Source organism: Zeus faber, assembly GCF_960531495.2.
Source record: "Zeus faber genome assembly, chromosome: 15".
NCBI lineage: Eukaryota > Metazoa > Chordata > Actinopteri > Zeiformes > Zeidae > Zeus > Zeus faber.
This window is the reverse complement of record NC_137194.1, coordinates 22,294,247-22,316,948: the sequence shown is the minus strand read 5'-3', so window position 1 is coordinate 22,316,948 and position 22,702 is coordinate 22,294,247. Positions and strand designations below refer to the sequence as shown.

General features: G+C 44.6%; 1 protein-coding gene across 1 annotated transcript in view; it reads left to right on the top strand.

The window, feature by feature from the left end:
* Positions 1-19,634, top strand: part of LOC307241545 (metabotropic glutamate receptor 7-like) — a gene marked incomplete at both ends in the record, with an annotated part of 56,306 nt that extends 36,672 nt beyond the window's left edge. The window contains 4 exons of the mRNA XM_080015707.1: positions 3,711-3,846; positions 6,100-7,035; positions 15,662-15,914; positions 19,585-19,634. Coding sequence (XP_079871833.1) covers positions 3,711-3,846; positions 6,100-7,035; positions 15,662-15,914; positions 19,585-19,634 — 1,375 coding nt within the window. The remainder of the gene's footprint in view (positions 1-3,710; positions 3,847-6,099; positions 7,036-15,661; positions 15,915-19,584) is intronic.
* Positions 19,635-22,702: the final 3,068 nt, after the last annotated feature.

Here is a 22,702-nt window from a genome sequence, read left to right as displayed (position 1 = left end):
CACTGGGGGGAGCTACAATTCCCCCCTGGCCCGTAACCAAGGAAAGGTGCTCCAGTCCTCCATCCAAAAGCCAGGAGCGCTGTTCTAAATACAAAGAAAGCATGGCCCCAGAAGCACTTTTTATAGCCAGAGCTATTATGGCAGCCAATTCCCATGCCAATGTCATCTGACACCCCGTCCCACCTCCCTGTTTAAAATATCATATCTCTGCTCACATCTGGAGGTTATTGCATGCAGTGCCAGGCTCAGCGTTCTAGTAAAATGAAGTCGTTTCTCTCTTTCTCGCGCTGAAATGGGACGTGCCAACAATCCAGGGTGCATGGGGGAAAAACCATACTGTATGACAACAACCTTTTTTCACTAAGCACCGCTCATTATTTCTCCCTTTCCTTGAGACCGAATCCCATCGGACACGTGCGTGTTTTCACATTATTGTGAGATTTGCCTGGACATGAGCCATCCACGCCCACACTGACATGGTGTACATGCAATCATAGACAGTAATGATATACTTTATATACACGGATGTAAAGACACAAACGAGGTGCAAACTGTAGCGTGGGCGTCATTTGAAGACCGGCCAAAATGTATCTTTCCTTTTTGTCTACTACTTTGAACAATGTCCAGAGGCTGTCATGTTGGTCTGTTCTTATTATAGAAGGGGTATGTCTCTAGCCAAATGTGACAGGCTGGGTGAGGTGCACATCTCCCAAATGGTAAAATAAGTATGGGTTTTTTGGGCTGATGGGGGTTTTTTTTTGTTGTATTTCCATAATACTTACACTGGAAGACATAGGTTTCTCAGCTTTCTTCGCAGGTGTTTGAACAAATGTGTTGTGTTACTCCCTGTTGTGGCAACCTTTGCAAAGTTTGAATATAACTGTTCCCCGGCTCCCGCCCTTTATTTTTAAATCCAAAACAAATCCGTACTATAAAGACGGCAACTTTTTAGTGTGTCACCTTTGCGTTGCCTCATGTAAAACGTTCTTTACTTTTACGCTTTTCCAATGTCAGGCCTGCCAATTAAGTTTCCAATGATGGAATTCTTCAGTTTAACGTCAATCAAATTAATATCCAATTATGAAATGTATTTAATATTCACTGCTCGACAGACAAAGCTAATACATTCAACTTGAAGTCAAATCAGCCATCGTAATTAGCACAGTATTGAAATTATGAACAACAATTGTGCATGTATTTTAACATGCTGATGTCACAATGTTAGAATCTTCATTTGAAATATCTCCAGCATCCACCTTTAGAACATTTTACAAAAAATTAATTCATGGCTTAAAATATTACTTTCATAAATATAAAAAAAAGGGGGGGTAGAGTAGGGATCTTGTTTTATATGAGTTATGAGCACAGATGTTCATTTAACCGCTAACAAGTGTTTCAGACGGTTTTATTTGCTTCATCTTAAAAGGGGCAATAGAGAACTTTTGCGCCGCTGTCGCAAAGACGATCGCTTTACGATCTCTCAGAGCACTCCGTGGAAATGATCAACATGAAAATAAGAGGGAAGGAGAAGAGGCACACTGAAACTGTCAATTTTAGTTATTTTGGTTGTGCATATATATATACACATATACATACATTCATACATATATATATACATATACCCCACATTGAGTGCTTTGTCTCGTTGCTGCGATAGGTCAACATCGCCCTCATATTAAAATGGCCGTGACTGGCATGTAAACAAATAGAAGTAAAGGGGGGAGCTGCGTTTTTTCTGGATATAAAGCACTATAGTTCTAGTTCCTCAACCGATTTCCATGAGTCGTTTTTATATTCAAGGGTTTATGATCTACCTGGAGTAGATTGCTCCACCGTCCATCATTTCGGTTAATGGTTGCGCACTTCCTGTGACGCACTGTTGTCATTTTCCTGGGAGTTTGTACCCGGTGGCAGTCCACATGCATAGTGATATGGAGGCTTATAGGGAACCAATCTAAACGTAGATGGTGTCATTATTCTATAGCCATTACCCTTTGCAATCAACACCAACTTCATAATGATAAGTTAAAGCAAAAAAGTTGTCTATTGCTCCTTTAATGGCATTGCACTTGCCTGTCATTTTCTGCCTTCCTTGGTGGGCTCCGCTAAAGGTGCTCATGTACAGTATGCGTTCACAGAAGCCCATTGAATAAATGTATTACCCCAGTGCAATGTTTCAGGTGTCCAGTCTTTACTGAGCTAATTAACAAAATCTACAAGGGTGTGCTTAAGACAGCCTGCTACAAACTGATGGCAGATGGGGACTGTACAACGCGCTGGCTGACCTATTTATCCTGCTTACTTTCTTGTCTCGTGTGTCACTGAATTGCACAACCTTTGACCCAATGAATTGTGCAGTCATCTTGAACAGCAGCCATTGTACAGTATTACCCCACAGATGTACAGAACGCACAGCTGCTTCCCATCGCAGAATGTCGTGCAGAGATCTAATGATGTTGTCAAGTGTTCTACATACACCCATCAGCCACAACATTAAAACCATTTATAATAACCACTAATATTGTGTAGGTCCCCCTCGTGCCGCCAAAACAGCTCTGACCTGTGGAGGCATGGACTCCACAAGACCTCTGAAGGTTTCCTGTGGTATCTGGCACCAAGACGTTAGCAGCAGATCCTTTAAGTCCTGGAAGTTGTGAGGTGTGACCACCATGGATCGGGCTTGTTGTTCCAGCACATCCCAACGATACTCCATCGGACCCTAACCCCGGCCATCCACATGATGTAAAATAAAAGGTGATTCCTCAGACCAGGCCACCTTCTTCCATTGCTCCATGGTCCAGTTCTGACGCTCACGTGTCTATTGTAGGAGCTTTCAGCCATGGACAGGGGTCAGCATGGACACACTGACCAGTCTATGGCTACGCAGCCCATACACAGCAAGCTGTGATGCACTGTGTGTTCTGACCCCTTTCTATCATAGCAGCATCAACTTTTTCAACAATTTGTGCTGCAGTAGCTCTTCTGTGGGATCAGACAAGACGGGCTAGACTTTGCCCCCACACGCATCAATGAGTCACCCGTTCAACGGTTGTCCTTCCTTGGACCACTGTTGGTAGGTACTAACTACTGCATATAGGGAACACCCCACAAGACCTGCCGTTTTGGAGATGCTCTGACCCGGTCCTTGAGCCAGCACAATTTGGCCCTTGTCAAAGTCGCTCAGATCCTTATGCTTGTACATTTTTCCTGCTTCTAACACATCAACTTCAAGAACAGACTGTTCACTTGCTGCCTAATATATCCCACCCCTTGCCATTGAAACGATATGAACAATGTTATTCACTCACCTTAAAGTGGTTTTAATATTGTGGCTGAGCGTATGTATATTAATTTATTTCTCCTGTGAAACTTCTGAAAGCGTGATACATAGGAGGCAGGTGAGAACGAGCTAGCTTGGCCAGTTGGGACTTGCGATCCTGGCCACATTTGCCGTCAAGGATGTAGGTCATGGTCACTATGCACGGTGTACCTCAGTGTTCCTTTTTCTAGCCAGGCAAACAGACAGTACAGAAACACACAGTGTGGCCCTCGGCATCCAGGTAGGTGACCAGCAGCGTGGGGGCAGAATGGGTTAAAGGCTCATGTTTCGATGCTTTAATACAATCACAGTTTGTTGGTTTATTTTGCTTATAGATTATAATAGAGATGTCCTTTTTATCCCCATCCCTGCTCCCGTTTTTTACAGGCAGTGCTGGCACCTCTGTCATGTTTAACAAAAATGGAGATGCTCCAGGACGCTATGACCTGTTCCAGTTTCAGATGACCAACTCCTCCACACCACAGTACAAAGCGGTCGGCCAGTGGGTGGAGAGTCTCCAACTAAGGGTATGAGATATTACTAATACTATTACTACCACTTCAGGTTATACTTTAAAGTGTTAAACAATTGGCTGCTCTTTACCACTGTGCACTCAGATTTAATCCAGGTCTAATAAATAAAAAATTGGTCAATTCTGCTGAAAATTATGTTTGAATTGTTTGCAACTTGGCCACAGAGTTTTCCATAACTAACTATAATCTTCTGTTTCCCTTCTGGTTCAAGACGGTTACGAAAATTATCATCTTCACTTCTCAATGGAAATCTACAGACTTCATACTTGGTTTTAGGATAAATTACCATTTAGAGCTTTGTATGGGCAGAAATGGGTTATATTTATCAGTGATTCTGTCAGAGCAGCGGCTCTTTAACATAAAGTAGATTATGTCCATAGTTTATATGCAAAACAATATTGTGGGGAGTAATGAGAAGGCACCGAAGCAATTTTAATTCTGTTGTTATATTAAAGAAATAAGCTCCAGTGAATTTGCCTAGACATACGCATAATGTTATTATTTGAGTATAATATCACTGTATCCAGGTGCCTATGGTAATTTTTGAGATCACCATAAATCACACTAAAAATTGCATATGACATATATGTTAATGGTATTATCATGAAACATTATGCTAATGCTGGAAACACAGTGAAATATTTGCATAATAGTTGACCACCTTGTCGGTATTGACTTGATTGTGCATCCCGCATGATGTGGGGTGTATTTTTTCTGTACCTAATTCTGTTATAGCTCGATTACAAACCAATTGGTGATTTTATCCAATAATATTCCAATACAATAAGCAATAACGTTTTCAATTACACATACAAAGAGAAATTGAATTTAAACTTGGCCTCAAAATTTAGGTTATTATATTATATTACATAATATTATTTTGACTGTTGCCTCTTGCAAAGTTTAAATTAATTATAGAATCAGTAACGGAAATGAAAACTATGGCTGGCATATGAGTCCAGCGTGACAAATCTTGCTTCTGGTCTCCATAGCAACAGCACTGTTGGTGCCATTACTGTTTTCACATAGTGTGTAATCAGGAGGCTTTCCAGGAGAGGGCCATTCATTGTACAAATAACAAATGGCACCTTCATGCCCCAAGATAAATGGCAGATGATAATCTAGCTAGACACCACAAAAGCAACACATCTGTGTGTGTGTGTGTGTGTGTGTGTGTGTGTGTGTGTGTGTGTGTGTGTGTGTGTGTGCGTGTGTGTGTGTGTGTGTGTGTGTGTGTGTGTGTTCAACAAGTTTCTAATCATGAAGTACATCACACAGTAGTACATTTCAATTAACCCATGCACGTAGTGTCTCTTTTATTAAAATATAATAAGTGAGGGACCAGGTGCACGGGTTAATAATTGTATTACTAAATAATATATAATAATATAATATAATAAAAAATAATAATATTATTACTAAAGCTGCTATTTTATAGTACAACAAGGCAGATAGTTTAAAAATATATGAACAGTCCATATATTATGACCTAATATAAAAGCAACCTGAGAGTCCAACTCCCCAAAACCCCTATTTGCATTTACAAGTTCCATCAATTGATTTACAAGTCAGCCATTCAAATGAATTATTCATATACAATTCCCTTCACATCTCATATGTTTCAGTTGTTTTCGCTGACTGCAAGATAAAAAGTTGATAAAAGAAAGAATATGTGAGGTTATCCAGGCTTTGTTTGAACATTGGCAGGGACACATTAAGCATGAAGGAAATTTTAAGCATTAAACACTTAATTTCCTGCATTCTGGTAATTTTTTATGCACCAATTTGTGCCTTTTCTGCATCAATTTATGATGAAAATGTCTTAATTTCATGTTTATATTTGGGGGGGACAAATGCACGTGATCTAAATATTGAGGGGGACGTATCCCCTGCATCCCCCCCGAAATCTAAGCCTATGATTCAGAGTCGTTCTGACGTTTTGCAAAGATGGATGAAAATGTCAATGACATGCAGGAACAATAACACACAACCACTTTTGAATCCTTGTGCAAAACGCTGAAATACATAAATACAGTCCATAGAGCACGCGGGCATGATATTCCATCACAGAAACTGATAGCATCTATAAAATATTAATTAGTGGCTTTGTGGTCTGTAAAGTGGTTGAAACCACTGTTGTCATGCCAAATCTATTTCTATTTCCACGAGGACCATTTAGTCTTTGCATCAGCTTCTTTCCTTACCTTCCACTGTCTTCCTGTGGCCTTTGTCACCTCCCTCTCTCAGCTGGAAGAGCTGCAGTGGCCAGACGGGGAGGAGGAGGTCCCAATCTCTGTGTGCAGCTTGCCCTGTAAGACTGGGGAGAGGAAGAAGAGGGTGAAGGGCATGCCGTGCTGCTGGCACTGCGAGCTGTGTGATGGCTACCAGTACCAGTACGACGAGACTTCCTGCAGACTGTGTGCCTACAATATGAGGCCCAACCCCAACAGGACAGCCTGCCAGCCCATCCCCATCATCAAGTTGGAGTGGCACTCTCCCTGGGCCGTTATCCCCGTCTTCTTAGCTATGCTCGGTATCATTGCCACCATCTTCGTCATGGCAACCTTTGTGCGGTATAATGACACGCCCATTGTTCGAGCGTCAGGCCGAGAGCTGAGCTATGTGCTGCTGACCGGCATCTTCCTCTGCTATATTATCACCTTCCTAATGATCGGTAAGCCCGATGTGGGCGTGTGCGCCTTCAGGAGGATCTTCCTGGGGTTGGGCATGTGCATCAGCTACGCCGCGCTGCTTACCAAGACCAACCGGATCTATCGCATCTTTGAGCAGGGCAAGCAGACGGTGACAGCCCCCCGCTTCATCAGCCCCACCTCCCAGATCGCCATCACCTCCAGCCTGATCTGTGTGCAGCTACTGGGAGTGCTGGTGTGGTTTGCCGTGGATCCGCCCAACACAATCATTGATTATGACGAGCAGAAAACCATAAACCCCATGCTGGCCCGTGGTGTGCTCAAGTGTGACATCACAGACCTGCAGATTATCTGCTCGTTGGGCTACAGCATCTTGCTGATGGTCACCTGCACCGTCTATGCCATCAAGACAAGGGACGTACCTGAGGACTTTAATGAGGCCAAGCCCATCGGCTTCACCATGTACACTACCTGCATTGTGTGGTTGGCCTTCATCCCCATTTTCTTTGGCACAGCCCAGTCTGCAGAGAAGGTGAGTCGTCCCTGTTTTTGCCTCTTTCTTTCACCCATTCCCACCTTCCACTCTCCCTCCTCCTCCTCAGGATTTCCTTTGATTTCCTCTAGCATGTTTTCATCTGGTCCAAGCACATACAGGCACGTAATGCATGCTGGTACAAACACTAGAATGAAAGGCATAAATAATGTCCATTGTGCCAGCACAGATGTACACATGTGCACAGGGGGTCTTTCCATTTGGCATAGTTATGGCACAGTTAGGCTATTGCCTGGAGCCTCGGCCGATAGAGGGCCTTTGGATTTTCTTTTTTATAAAAACTCTTTTTTTCCATTGACACTCCAGCAATGGGCACTGTGCATCAATCCCATTCCATACTGTAAGAATCCCAATAACTAGAATTTGAAGGGAAAAAAAGGCCCTTAGTGAACGTATAGAGTGGAAACGGACATGGTGGGCGGAGAAGAGTAGTGTTTGTACTTTAGTGATGAAAAGTTTGGCTCTTTTTAGAGATTCGGCTCTTTACGTGAATGGATTTCTCATAGGCTGCTGGGCTTGCGACTCACAGATTTTTTAATTTTAGTCCATGCCTACAACACAACAGACCAGATGTATATGTTATCTGAATTCATGACATGAGATAAATCAATCAGGTGAATAGGCAAACTTATAAACTTATTACACAGCACTACAAGGATTATCACCGGTACCTAGTCTGATAAATGACATTATTATACAGTTCAACGTGAGGGATTTTTTTTAAATCGGATATCATGAAACATTGTAATTGATATTGTAAAATTAATTAGTATAAAAGATAGTATACAATTACCCATAATTGCTGTGCTAAAATATATTCCTCCATATCTAGACTAGGTCTCAAACAATCGTGCAGATTTTTCCATCCAAGTCCTGTTCCTTGAATCAGATGATGGGAGGAGACAGCCAACCTCCATAAGACTCACACAGAGACACTGGTTCAAGGAGATAAGTTGCTGCATGACAACTTCAGCGTTGAAGGACTTGAGGGTTCCATGCCAGGTGATCTTTTGAAAGCCGGCAACACAAGGGCGCGTTTAAATGCACCTGGAGACCAGGGCCGAGCGTGAAGCCTTCCAGCTCTGCCGTCGCGGGTCCAAGTCCTGTTCCTCTAATTAAATGGTTGGAGGACGCAGCCAAGCTTTATCAGACTGAGTCGTGCAAAGGGATAAGTGGCTTGATGAGAGATTTAGTGTTGAAGGGCTTGAGGGTTTGATGCCAGGTGAGCTTTTGAAAGTGGGTGTTTAAAAGGCGCCCGGAGACCAGGGCCGAGCGAGCACAAAGGCGACACGGCGGCTGTTGTTTCACTTCAGCTGGTGCTGCTTTACCGAAGGCTAGAATATTCTCTATCATCTTCTACCACCAATGTTTATGTCACGTGTCTCAGCTTCATGACAAAAAAATTGTAAGTGCAGTGTCTGCATCATGTTACTCTAGATGGTCACAAAATTACCCACGGTATAAGACAAATAGATATCAGACTAAACTGCATATTCGGTCTCCGGGCACATCTTTTGGTCGCTGCTTTTTCAAAAGCTGTCTCTGCATAGAAACACAAACTCCTCCTACCCTGATTCATCTCATTGAGCCACGGAGACTTAAAGGTGACGTCGTCTCCTCCCGGTCGTCTGATTCACAGGACAATTGTGGGGACTTGGAACCGGGATGGAAAAATGTGGACTTAAATGGCAGCACTGAAAGGCGGCGTCTCGCCTCGTCACACCACAGAGTCCTGCATCTCAGCTTCTCTGAGACGACCCTTTTTTTTTTTGCTGCCCCTTAAATGCTGTGCATACCACTGTACTGGAGATATCTTATGTCAGGGTATTGTTTTACTGATTGATTTACTTAATTAATGGGTCAATTTACTTCTCATACCACTGATAGATAGATAGATAGATAGATAGATAGATAGATAGATAGATAGATAGATAGATAGATAGATAGATAGATAGATAGATAGCACTAGCTGCGCTTGCATCAAGTGAGGCGGAGAAGGGCCTCACGTCGGTGCAGCCTGGGGCCTCCAAATGACTAAGACCGCCCCTGCACATGTCCTATGCGTATTCACTGAACGACTGGTACATGGACTCATTTTCATTGTATTCGACTTCACATAGCTGGCGCACGCATAAAATAAAAAACCTTGTCAAGAAGCCTGTAAAATGCACCAAAATGATCCATTGCAAAGAGGGAGGACTGTCAAAAGCCTGAGCACCGCAGGCAGCTTCTTATGCCATTATCAAAGCATTTAGCTCACACGCCTAGGGCTCAACATGGAACATATACGATTATGCCTTATTCTGGAGAGAAACACACCGGGGCGGAGGAGGTGGAGGAGGTGGATGTGAAGTGTGTCTGTCGAGGCGATAGGGCCGGATGATAAACAGAATAAATAGAATGCTTTTCAAGGCGTTCTACCATTCTTCTATATGACGCCTCACAGGATCGGGATTCATCGGGATTGAGAATGTGACGGTTTGACCCGCCGTGCTCGCCGCCGCTTATCTGCCCGGTGCTGTGTGGAACATAACCGGAGTTGCGCACAGCGATTGCCAGGCCGCGCGTGCGCGATGTGGATGAGGGGAAGTTTTCTGCTGACGGAATATCGATGCAGACAGGAAAGTGTTATTCCTAACCTTTTGAGAGGCGCCGCCGCTCGATATCCTTCCTGCTAAGCTCCCGCGCGAGATGGATCACAAGCTGATTTTCCTCATCTCAATTTGCAGCTGATTTCATAGATGAATTACACCCTCAGCAGCGATTTGAAGTTCATTATGTTACTCGAGGCATCTTGTGTAGCAGTAATGTGTTTATCTTTCCCTAATGGAGTTATCACCGCCATCTCCGGCCTCGCTTTCACCTGCAGCGTGATAACAGACCTTGGCACCGGTTGTTTTCTGCAGCTGATACGATGCAGATGTATAGTTTGAAAAGATGGAATGTGTCTTACTTAGAGGAAAGGTGAGCGGTAGTATCCAAAACAGCATTAATAATATAGTTGAAATTTGTTGAAATCAGTTGAATAGTGAACATTTTCAAGTTTAAAGCATTGATTATCCAAAACTATGTATACACACAAATCTATATGGCAGTGTTTTTAATGTGTGGGGAAAAAAATGTTATGGTGTAACTCTGTTAAAAAGCATCATTCATTTTCCGGGGGTAAAAAAATATTGTGACCAAAAAAAAAAAAGATCATCTGTCAATGATTCTCAACACCTATAAGGTATTAGACATATGATTTATTGGGTCCGTCAGTGTGCGAGTGGAACTTTGCCTCTACCTGAGGATAATTACACTGCCTTATTTTCCACACCTGCGACTGCTCCCACCACCTCCACCGCACCCTGGATCTAAACCCGTGTACTGTAGAGGGAAGACACGCAAAAATGCCAACAAAACGATACCAGAGCTTCCACGTCGTCTCCCCTGCACCTGCACGTGCTCAGCCGGCGACATCGACGTGCCGAGGTTAATGACCGGCGTCTCAATTCAGCTCCCTCCACGCTTTGAGATACGGAGACTGTTTGATCAAAATCGTTTTCGGGCGTCGCGTCGTGCGAGTCGGCGCTGTTTGTGTCATCAGTTTACCTTATTCAAAAAAAAAAAATAAAAAAAAAAAAGTGCGCAATAGACAAAAAGTGTAAAATGTCTCGAAAAACAGAATGTGACATAACTTTTTTTTGCTTAAGTCTTTAATTTATACCGAAAGGCATCGGAGTTAATGACGCCGAGCAAGGATCGTCCTGTGAACTCACGTCAACTTCCCTGATGCAGACAAGGCTGCCAAGCTGTATTTGCAAGACTAAAAGACTCCCTTTCCTCATTCAATTTTAAACTTTGGTAAAAGTATTTGACTATTAGATTGCAACTTCTAATCCTCCTGTCGGTTCCAAGCAGCCTTTATTTTTAGCGCGTGAGTCACACTTGGCATAATTCGTTCAGACACCCAATATTTTTATCTGTCTATCCCGACCCCTTTTTTTTTCTGCCATGGCACACATTTACAACGAAATATTCCCAAGGCAAAGCACTATCCCGTTAAGCATTAAGAATCTCGCAAAACACTCGTAAACAATTTGTTCGTAGCGAACACGTCTTTTTAAAGAGTGGGCGAGCAAGTGAATTTTGGAAGAATTGCTCAGGACTTGCTATAGCCATTTGTCATAGCATTTCAAATTGAATATGGCTGACTTTGCACACCACCAAAATAAATAATTTAGACAGAATTAAATAATTCTCGGGGGAATTCCGTTCACAGCTCCCGACTTCTGACTCTCGTTCCTCGTTCACTGGCGGTCGTCCCTCAGTCGTGGTTGAATAAAACGAGGGAAAAGTTGGAAAATTTAAACGACTCTTCACTGTGCAACTCATGAATTATCGAATCTCAAAATAAAGAGTCGAACCTTTTCATCACTTAGTTAGCTCTATGAACCCAGAGCTTATATTCTGGCTGGAACTGATAAATGCGATTTTGATCTTGCAACACAATAGCCAGTCTCCGTTATTTAAGTTGGATTCGAAAAAATGTTTGCGGCTCTCATGGCACGCGAGTGTGCGCCATGGTTGAAGAACAGATTTAAGATACTCTGCTCATTCATTTGTCATGCTTGAAACCTTGAGGTAGGGCTTGGCGGGAATTTGAAACCACCTTGATGCAAATTTTCTGTCACGATACAGTCCGGCGAACCCAAATGCAGGACGCAACGGAGGCTCAGGAGTAGGCGCAAGGATCCAGGGCGAATTGAAGAACGGGTGGGGGGCAAAACCAGGAGAATAACCCTAACCCTAACCCTAAGTTATCGGCAGGGAACCAGGGAACAGGGAAACAAGCAGAGAATAATTTAGTGATAGTGATCCTATATAATAATAATCCACATTTCAATATTCTCACTTGTTTCACCATTTTTATTTTTGGCCCAAATCTAGTTTCCCATGATAACCTGGCAACCCTTATTGATGGGCGCTGAACTGTAGAGTTTGATATCATAAGTTATCACCATATCCTGATTTATTTATATTACCTTTTAAACATGACCTGCAAAGTCAGGGACACATTTTATACATTTTCAAGTGGTATGTGTGTGTGTGTGTGTGTGTGTGTGTGTGTGTGTGTGTGTGTGTGTGTGTGTGTGTGTGTGTGTGTGTGTGTGTGTGTGCGCGCGCACAAGTCGCAGCGCGCACTGTCGTGAAGACGGTCATTGTGCTTTGATAATCTCCAAAGACCAGCATGCAGAGTGGTAGTGACAGCCAGTCAGAGGAGGCGGCCATTCATAAGCAGAGCTGCGTCCCCGGTGCAGCCGAGTGCTTAGCGGCAGGCGGCTAAGCAGAGTTATTCATGATCTGAGCACGGCTGGAAAGTAGGCCACCCAAAACAACAAGAGACGCTCAGGTAGATGAGAGGAGACTGCAAATCCCTGGCATCCATTATCGGGGCTCTTCTATAAAAGGGCGGTGAGCATTGTAATTGTCACTCACATCGTCCGGTTAGCCTCTCTGTGTACATTTCGGGCGCTCGAATACAACAGACTAAATTGCCTTTGCAGTCAGTGTGTCCCTGGTGTGTATAATTATGAGAATTATCCTCTTTTTGTCTAAACGGAAGACATGACATTTGTTGAGGCCGGATGCTGGCATTTGGCTTGTTGATGAAATGTAAAATTCACAGGCAATTGCTTGATTCTTGATGAGGGTGTTAATAAATCATTACCGTGGCTATAAATAGAGAGTTGCCAAGCAGTTGTGAAATTGACTTCATGTATTTATGTATGTTAAAGAAACAGCAATTATTTATAAATGCTCTGTGATAAGCCTAACATTCTTGGGCTGGGTGAGAGGGCTATGAATTTGGGTCAAACTCCTATAGAAGTACATTGAAAATCCCCGACTCAGTTATAGGAGCCCGGAGCTTAGATAAAAAAAAATAAAAAAATAAATCGCAATAAATTGTGTGAAAATTGTGCGTGTGCCAAAACATGCAGGTCTCTCTGCCCATTTTTAGAGAGTGCAGGTGTGTTGTGTCTGCTTTGGCCTGTTCGGTTCTGCTCATTTTGGATTATCTCTGTGGGCACAAAAGTGAAATCCTGGTCCCAATGCTACGCCTGCTCATGCCCATGACACGCCTGGTCAATAAATCACTTCTGAGAGGGTCAGTGTTGCACTGTGTAAGGCATTGCACTGTCAGAATCTCATTAAACGCTTATTCCAGCAGTGTATTAGTTTCTTGTGCCAAACTCTCTTGTGTTGCTATGGATACCAGACAGGTTGCTCACCGCCAAACAAGGTAGTGTTGCACAGGGTGGAGTCTCGCCGGTGATTAGAAATGACAGAGCGGGCGCTGCCAGAGCCTATGATCAGTGGCCCCTGCATCCAATCACACACACCGTAAATTGACGACGCCGCTACCTGGAGCAGGCACGACAACTCTATTTCCTGTTTACTGTGACACAGAGCGGGGCTGCCTGAGAGAGCAGCTCGCTACGAGCGCCGTGATATTCATGCGGTTATTAATGCATGCCGCACCAGATCCCGGCCTCTGATGTTGTGCTGAGAGAGGAGAGGGGAGGGGCCCGGGGGAGGGGAGCGCTGCGTGCTCGATGCCCATCGGAATGAGTGACAGAGATCCCAAAACAAATGCGCCGCAACCAGCAAGCAAACAGCTCAGCGATTGGAGGAATCACAATCACTACAATTATTGATGCCAACATTGTCAATATTTACCGAGCAAAAATGCTGCATGCGAATGGCAGTGGATGCATTCCAATGCTGAGCAGCTATAATGTCCACAAATATATCCTTGTTTAATTCGGATGGCTACAAAGCATAGAAGTGGAATTTGGTGCTTTGGAGTAGACATCAATCACTAAAGTATATTGATGCTCTTTATTCAGTTGGATCTGTCTCATCCGTGACCCTCAAACAGAAAAAGAGCAAAATGTCTGGCCTGAAAAAAGAATGGCTCTGTATAAAAGCACCACCAAACCACATTATAGCGTCATTACGGATCACGCAGGCTTTGGAGCTTTCACTTAACAGAGTGGAAAGTGTTACACAATGCCTGAAGAGGAGCGCCGTGGAGTGGAGTAAGCACTTAACAGAGTGTAACTCTGTTATCGCTCCTGTGAATGTCAGTCAATGTTGTTCAAGTGGACGGACCTATTATGCTCCTTTTTTGCACAAGTTAATATAGGTCTCTGAGGTCCCAAAAACATGATTGAAAACAGATTATGCATTCTAGCCATTCTAACATGCCTCTAAATCTATTGTGTTCCTGATGCTCTGTTACAGTATGTTAGGCCACGGGTTCTGTGAGCCGATGGCTTTTGAGCATGGCTTCCGGGTTTGGTTTTATTTACTCCGTAAATCCAGTTGCTGAGTCTTCACTCATATCAGATCTACCAGGTCTCTTTTAAAAGTCTGTCCCAACTTTGGTCACCGTGCTCCGGGCCCGTGGGAGACACGGACGGCACAGTGCAACGCGCTGGGACTCTTGCGAGCAGGGATTTTTTGTTTCATGTGAACGTCGAGAAATAAAATAAAATAAGTAAATACATCTTCGATAAAAATCAACACTATTTTTTATTGGTTTTGTTTGGAGAAACGCACACCGGGTGGTGCGGACGAACATATAAAGAAATCCGTGACGCGCTGACGTCAGCTCGAGCAGAGAGCAGAAAAAACCTGATAAAACCGAGCGTTTGGAACATTTTGCTCTTTGTCATTAGTTTACCTCATTTTTTGACGCTTTGGCCGCGCCTAATCCGACATTGTAACACTCAAATATGGCAGAAAATCAGGAAAGCACAAGAGCATACTTCGCGAGCAGCTCTCCGGTGCCAGCGGCGCAGTGGAGCCTGTGCTTTTATGAAAGTCAAGCCTTGCTCCTAATCCTTCTCCGTCGACTTCAGTCTACCAGTCAGATCGGCTCAGTCTTAAATCCCCCTTTATGACGGGACCGTAAGGTGACAGAGAGATATCGTAGACAGGGCCTCTCTGACACGGTAGTATATCAATCTAGTCAAGGGCCCGCGGTGGCGGAGAGATAAGAGAACACAGGGCCTGGCGAGGATGCTGCGTAATAAAAAGCCGCAGTGATTCCGCCGCTTCAGTCATTTATATGCACCGGCCTTGGCGGCGGGTCAGGCTTCGCTAAACGCCGTTAGATTACGCTGCTGCGCGGGCCGCTCTTTTCTCCACAGGTACGGACATAAGTTATCTGTCTGAGGATGTTGTCGTATGAGCTCTTTTCAGTTTTGACCATCTCTAGCTGTAGTTGTTATTAGAAAAAGAAAACACAGTCAGATATATTACTCTGTGTTTTGAGTGGACCTGATCAAAATTGCTTTGGAGGCTGGATGCGCGTACATCGCGATAGGGCGACGGGTATTATTATTATTTTTTTTTCCATTGCCGTCTCGCAGCAGTGCGATGAGTTCTAGAATTGGCCATAAAAAACGCTTAGCCATCAGATCGTCTCCCGTCCTCAAATAACACAGCCGCCGCGGCGGCTCTGCTCTCCGCGCGCCGCTTCGCGCCAGGTACAGCGTGCTCGATGACGTTTGGGTCCGCGTGATAACCGGTTGCAATGTGTCCCCTCTTGCAGCTGTACATCCAGACCACCACGCTGACCATCTCCATGAACCTCAGTGCCTCTGTCGCACTGGGCATGCTCTACATGCCCAAGGTATACATCATCATCTTCCACCCGGAGCTCAACGTGCAGAAGAGGAAGCGCAGCTTCAAGGCCGTCGTCACCGCGGCGACAATGTCCTCGCGCCTCTCCCAGAAGCCCAGTGAGCGGCCCAACGGAGAGGCCAAGACCGAGCTGTGCGAGAACCAATCCTCCGATCCCATGAGTAAGTGTCAGACTGGGAAAGAAAGGGAAAAAATTAAAAAAAAGTACCCTGCAAAACCTGGAAGCTTGCGAGAATAGTAATGCTGAGTCTACATCCCGTCTTTATCCACCACACACTGAATACTATCAAGTTTATCTTAATATGTTAATCGGATTGGCAAAGATGAGATTTGAGAAAGCCGCCGCTGCATATTTATGGATGTCATCTCTAGATCCTATGGACCACACGGCGCTGGGCCCAGACGGCTTATTTTCCGAGCAGGCGGGGCTCAGTATCAAAATTGGAGACTTCTGTGATATCGATCGAATTGCAAATAGTATTCCTTATCGTATAAGTATTCTGTGGCATTCAGTATTGAAGTTTGATCGCTAAGTAGTTGATCTCTTAAGTGTCAGTGAGCCAAAACTAAAGCTTAAAGTCTGTACAGCCAGAGTAAGTGTGGCTAGACAGAAATGTTGTTTATTCTAAAGAAGTAGACGATTTATATATTGTTGATATATATATATATATATTTATATATATTTATATATATATATATAGGAAAAATATCTTGTTTTGGAGCCAGTATCCAAGTCAAGCTGTTGTTATCAGTAACCAACCCTTCCTGACAATACCCAGCCCTACTAATAGGAGTTAAATAGGGTTTCTATTGAAATTATTCCAGGGTTCTTTAGTCACACTCTGTTGAGGGACCAATTTTAACGTTGTTGTAGTATCCTCATCAAATTCCAAAAATACATAAGCTTTAAATGAATTAATACTTTTTTTTAATTTTGTAATATCATTCTGTCATTATATTCTTATGTATACAGTATATATATATATATATATATATATATATATATATATATATATACCTGTTTGGTAGTATATATGTATATATACCGCTTTATATACATATATACAGTATATACTGTGTATACAATACTGTATATAGTGTATACTGTATGTATATATATATATATATATATATATATATATATATATATATATACATACATATAGTTTCTTGTTTCAGCAATACAGGTATTTAGATTGTATTTGAAAACTTTGATTTGCTTATTGTCTTTCCTCTCTTGTATGTTTGAGTGTGTATCATGGGAATGAAAGAGGTGTCATCCTTCATTTTACAAGTTAGTGTTCCATCAAAATGATTCTGAAGCAGTTAGTTTAAGGTAAAAAAGTCACTTAGTGTTGCTTTAAAATCCAAACTGCTTAGACTCGTTGGGGGCTCCTAGTTCACTGCTAGTTGCCAGTTGAACAGACCTGGATTGGACCTGGATCACACAAATTTTTCACTCATCTCATATTAATCCAGGAATTTTGAGGACGTATGTCGTCTTGTGCTGTGGGTACGTCCATGTACGCCAGAATTATGTGACTCCCTGCTGAAGAGTAAATATGGAGGGCGTGGCGTGGGAAGGACTCTTTCATCTTCTCAGTCAATATTAGTTGGACCTTCAGCCCAGATGTGTTGCAAAGAACTAGTAAGAACATTTTTAAGAAGCAACGCTTGTCAGCGCCAGTGAAAAAAGATAATCTGGCTCCATAGCTGTGTGTTCCTGTCGCCACTCTCTCCCTGCCACAGTAGGACTGATCCGGTTAGTAAAGATAATAGGGTATTAGCACCAGAGTGGGGGAGACCCGCTTACTTGCATGGCGGAGTGATACGGCATGCGCCTTGTGTGATAAACACAGCGGGGGGAAAACATTTTGAAGAAGTGGCGTCGCTGTGATTTAAGCCCCCGCGTTGCCATGACAGCTCTGTGCTCTCCAACCTGTCAGCGAAAAGACAGGTGATTGACATCTCGTGGAATTCACACTTCCTCTAAACCTCCCGCATTTGCTGCTAATCGCACGGCACAATCGGGGGGCCAACAGGGGCGTCACCACATAGTTCCAATCATAAATTAAAGATGACAGGGATTTCACTTAATACCCAGCAATTGTCACACTTGTGAGGTTTGTGCGGAATAGGATATAATGCACACACACACACACACACACACACACACGCACACACGCACACACACACACACACACACACACACTGCTCATAATGCAAACACACACTGCATGGAGGCCAAAGCCTCAACAGCTGTCACAGCGGCGCAGGCAGAAGTCCCCAAACAGGCGGCGCACACGGCGGCGAACACGCCCGCTCTCCAAGCGGCCTTCCCCGAATGTGTGACCTCGTCATCCGCTCCATCCGTCTCTCACCTTCTCGCCCGTCCCTCCCGCACAAAATATCTTCCTGCCTCGTCCCCTGTCCCTGCACTCGCTCTCCCCTCCGTGTGCCCTTCTCTTTTAGCGGCAGCGAAAGTGACATTTATTAATGGAGAATTTATGTGCATGACCGCCCAGGAACCTGAACTGTGGCTCCGCCGTCCCTGGAGACTGTCTGTCAAGTCCTGTAACCATCACTGCGCCAAATACCTCCCTTTCAGGGTCCGTCGGCCTCGTGTGAGATGACTCAGTGATTTACGGGATAATAAGCATTAGTATCTGCGATATTACATCAGTATTGATAGGGCCTAAATATATTCACGATTATGCCTGTCTGCGAGGAGGGATTTCCCCAGTAATTCAGAGATATTGAAAATGCCCCCTTGCTGTCTGTCCCCGCAGTAATTATGCCGAAATAAATGGACCGCATTTGGATCAACTTTTTTTCAGCTAAATACCAGTTCACACACCAAACTGTAGTGGTCATGGAATGGCACCTTAAAAGGAACAGGAAAGGAGAAAACTGGAGCAAATTAAATGAATATTCACTTAAAGGGATTGAAAATGAGGATACTTTGCGCCCACACACACAGATATAAATACACATACGCACAGAACGACACACACACACACACACACACACACACACACACACAAACTGCATTTTGCTCTATAATCTAGATCTTTTTGGCCGCAATAGAAAAGAATCAGATGTACATTAACATATGTTTTATTCATCCCAGTTGCTAGCCAAGACTACACAATGAGGCTGTAAAGAAGTGGTAGGACGTTAATTTTATAGCCCATGGGAGTTGGTCACCATGGCAACATTAAAGCAGCAGATAGAGAATTTGCAGCAATGCCTCTGCTTAAGACGACGCAACGTACGGTCGACCTTCTACTTCTGCATTAGACGCGAGCGATCGCTCGGCGAAGATGCACACCGGGATGCACCCACACGCCGACACACACACGCACACGCACACACACACGCACACACACACACACACACACACACACACACACACACACACACACACGATCAGTCACGATCTGATATGTTTCCATGGCAATTCATTCCAGGATCACGTTGCATGCCCTAGCATTTGTTAGGTGCCCAACCGTGCAGTGTTTTTTATCACTAGTTAACATCTGAAAATAGAATCCAACTGTTTGACTTTGGGTTTGTGTGTGTGTGCGCGTGTGTGTGTGTGTGTGTGTGTGTGTGTGTGTGTGTGTGTGTGTGTGTGTGTGTGTGTGTGTGTGTGTGTGTGTGTACGTGTGTGCGTGCGTGGGTATGTGCGTTCGGCGAATCAAAACACTTGTGGTAGTGTACGGCTGGCGATCGGTGCAGTCTGGCAGACTGTTCCTCCATGCTCGTGCATTAAGTGGATTCGAAGGTTCCTCGGGAGTAAACCTCTCATTTTGTGTCTCTGTTCCTCAGGTCAAGCGACCAAGAAAACATACGTAAGTTACAACAACCTCAGGATCTGATCTGCTCCAATCCGCCTGCGCCCCAACTGGGCTTTGTTCTTTAAAATCTGCGCGGCGGCTGAGAGAGAGGGGGAGGTTGTTGAGGGGGGGTGTGGGGGGGGGGGGGGGGGGGGGGGTACCGAGGTGGAAACGCAGCGGAACGGATACAGAAGGAGGGATGGATGGAGCGGCTGAGATTGGGAAGCCCGGCACTTAGGTACCTATGCAACCCAGGACTGATCGCAGCCCCCACGAACCCCGTCACCATGTCGCACGCGGGGGGGTTCCCGACGGAGGCTGACGGGAGCCATGGGCCGTAGAGTGACCGGGGGCGGCTTCCCGCACCTCCCGGACCGCAGGTTTGGGGTTCAGATGAGACTTCTCTAAACCCTCCCCGTCACCCTCTTCCCCCGCGCCCGCTTTCCTGCCCTCGGACAGGGAGGGAACCTGCCTGCTGACATGGGTCCCCACGCAGGCCACCGCATGAACCGTGACAGCGGATCTGTCCCTCTACATACTTTGTTTTGAAATTGTCATTAAAGCCATATTCTCTTACTGGGAGCCTCCCATTGATTTTCTTTATGTTTTCTTTGGATTTTTAGGTGATTTATTTATTTTGGTTCTTGTGCCTTTTTTTTTTTTTTTTTTTTTTTTTTAGTTTCTCTCTCTGTCGACAACAACAACGGTTGACAACGTAGAGACCCTTAATAGTGAACTCTCCCATATTCTGTTTTGAATTAATACAAATCGACTCGATTAGGTCATTATAACCTAGATGATTATGTCAAAGTGTTGGGCACTGTAACTTCTATATATTTTTTGTAAATATTTGAGAGTATTTTTCATGTTTGGAGTACACAAATAGATATATAGTCTTTGTTTGAATTGGCTTTGGATGGTTATGACAGCGCCGCAGGGTGTTCACATTGCATGTGCCAATGTATGTCGGTTCATTTTGATGTAAACGAAAAAAAAAAAAAAGAAGAGAAATAAATTTTGACAATGATACTGAGCTTAAGCATTATTCCGTGCTTTATTTATTGATTTACCGGAATAAAACTTTCATTCATGAATAGAATATGGCTTTAATATGTATTGAAATGATATGTACCTGCAAGCATGTTTGTTTTATATAGTTTCGTATCCGGGTGCGTCGTGCCCACTTTATCAGTGGTGTAGATAGAAAATCTATCAAGAACAATCATGGATGTATGTTGTGATGTCTGTCAAACTATTAATACGTGATCAAATTATTTTGTTATCTTTTATACAATTAAACCAGATAGAATATCATATCTATCGTCATTTGTATGCAGTGTTTTAGATGTTTGACAACGACGGCTGAATAAGTCCCACTGATCATGAAAAAGTAAAACGGAGCTCGCCGCGCGTCACTCCCCGTGACTGGCACGCCAGCGAGCGCTGTCCGGGAAAGGAAAAGGATGTCCACGAGCTGGCTCCTTCGCTCACCCTCTACCTCCTCTCTCCCTCTCTCTCTCTCTCTCTCTCTCTCTGGCGCTCTCGCTCCCTCCCCGACTTAAGTGTCACGACAACCCCCAACATGAATAATATAACATGTCAGATCAATTTGTCCTGCTGAACACCAAGCCATTATGAGCTAAACACTATTTATTCTCCGGCATGCCTGAAAACATAAGATGTCACTATTTTCAGTATTGATTATCATTGAAAAAGAACACGAATAGGTCGCGCATGAGGGATTTATTCCTTTATGTAAGTCCTTCCCTGGAGGCCCGCGCACGGATACGTGACATACGACCGAGGGATGCCGTGTTGTCGGGGTTTTCTTATTTTTTCTTTTTTTTTCCGGTGTCTGTGGCTAACGTGCGAGTTTGTGGGCGTACGCATGTGCGCGAGGGAGAGAAAGCGAGATCCTCTCTCTCTCTCTCTCTCTGTTCGTCTGGCAACTCCCTCAGCTCCTGTGGGACCAGATGGTCTTTACTTTTCATACGTACAGTCTGTCATTTTCTCTCGTGCGCCGCCAACAAAAAAAAAATCCCACTTATGCCCAATTAAGACTCGCCTCTCCCCCACTAAATGAATTGCCTCTGCCAGTGTCTGTGTTCAGCTAATCAGTAGGGGCCGGGCACAGTTTAGTTTGTTTAAGCCCTGAGAGAAAAGAGAACCCCGCCGAAACAGAATCCGGGACTCCTGACGGGAAGCCGAATAAAAGGGAGAGACGAAGAAAAAGGAGGGGCCCTCGGAAAAAAAGGCACGCAGCAAAGATGCGATCGTTGAGGCAGAGGCGTGCTCGGGAATACCTCGCCACCGGTGGGAGTCACGCAGCAACATAAGCTCAAGGCTCCCTCGCACATAAGCACCCGCTCAGGATTAACCTCCTCCGTAGACGGGGGGGAGGGGCCTCCGGGGCCCGTCGAGAGAGCGGCATCAAAGAGAGGACGCTCATCATGGCAGCCACGTTCCCGTCTGCGAAACACCCAATCCGCCCTCCGAGGGGTCTACGATCCGTCCAACACGAGCGTACCTGCAACATTTCTAGCCCGGATGATAGATTCCAGAGACTAACCTGGACCCAAACGGGTCTGCCAGCCATTGCCGACCAATTCAAGAGCCGTCTTTTGCGGGGTTTTGGAAATGATGGAACGCCCCAGCAGGAACCCCCGCGCCTGTGATGCTGCAATTTAGACGACAAAGCACCAGCGCTGTTCTGCGAGCGTTCATTAATATGTAAGGCCCGATAGTGACGAACATCTGAGACTGACTACGCGAGTGTTCTCCCCGCTCCGAGTCCTTCCCCGGCAGCCGCCTCCGGCTTTTGCCTTTTTTGGAAGAAAGCCTCCCTTGTCTTGTCACAACCTCTGATGTGCTCTTTCACAGGCAATTTGCCGATGCCGCATCCAGATAAGCGGCGTTTCACGGCTCCCGGGCTCACGTATCTCTCCATAAATGTCTATTCATTCGAGTCCCTCCATAGGGGGGGGGGGGGGGCCTTATCTTCTTCCTCCCGCCGACCAACCAGGAGACGGTTCGGAACATTGGTGACCCTGACTGGGCAAGAGCAGACACTGAAAAAGGGCGGATGGACTGCTTTTTTAACTTCCTGTCAC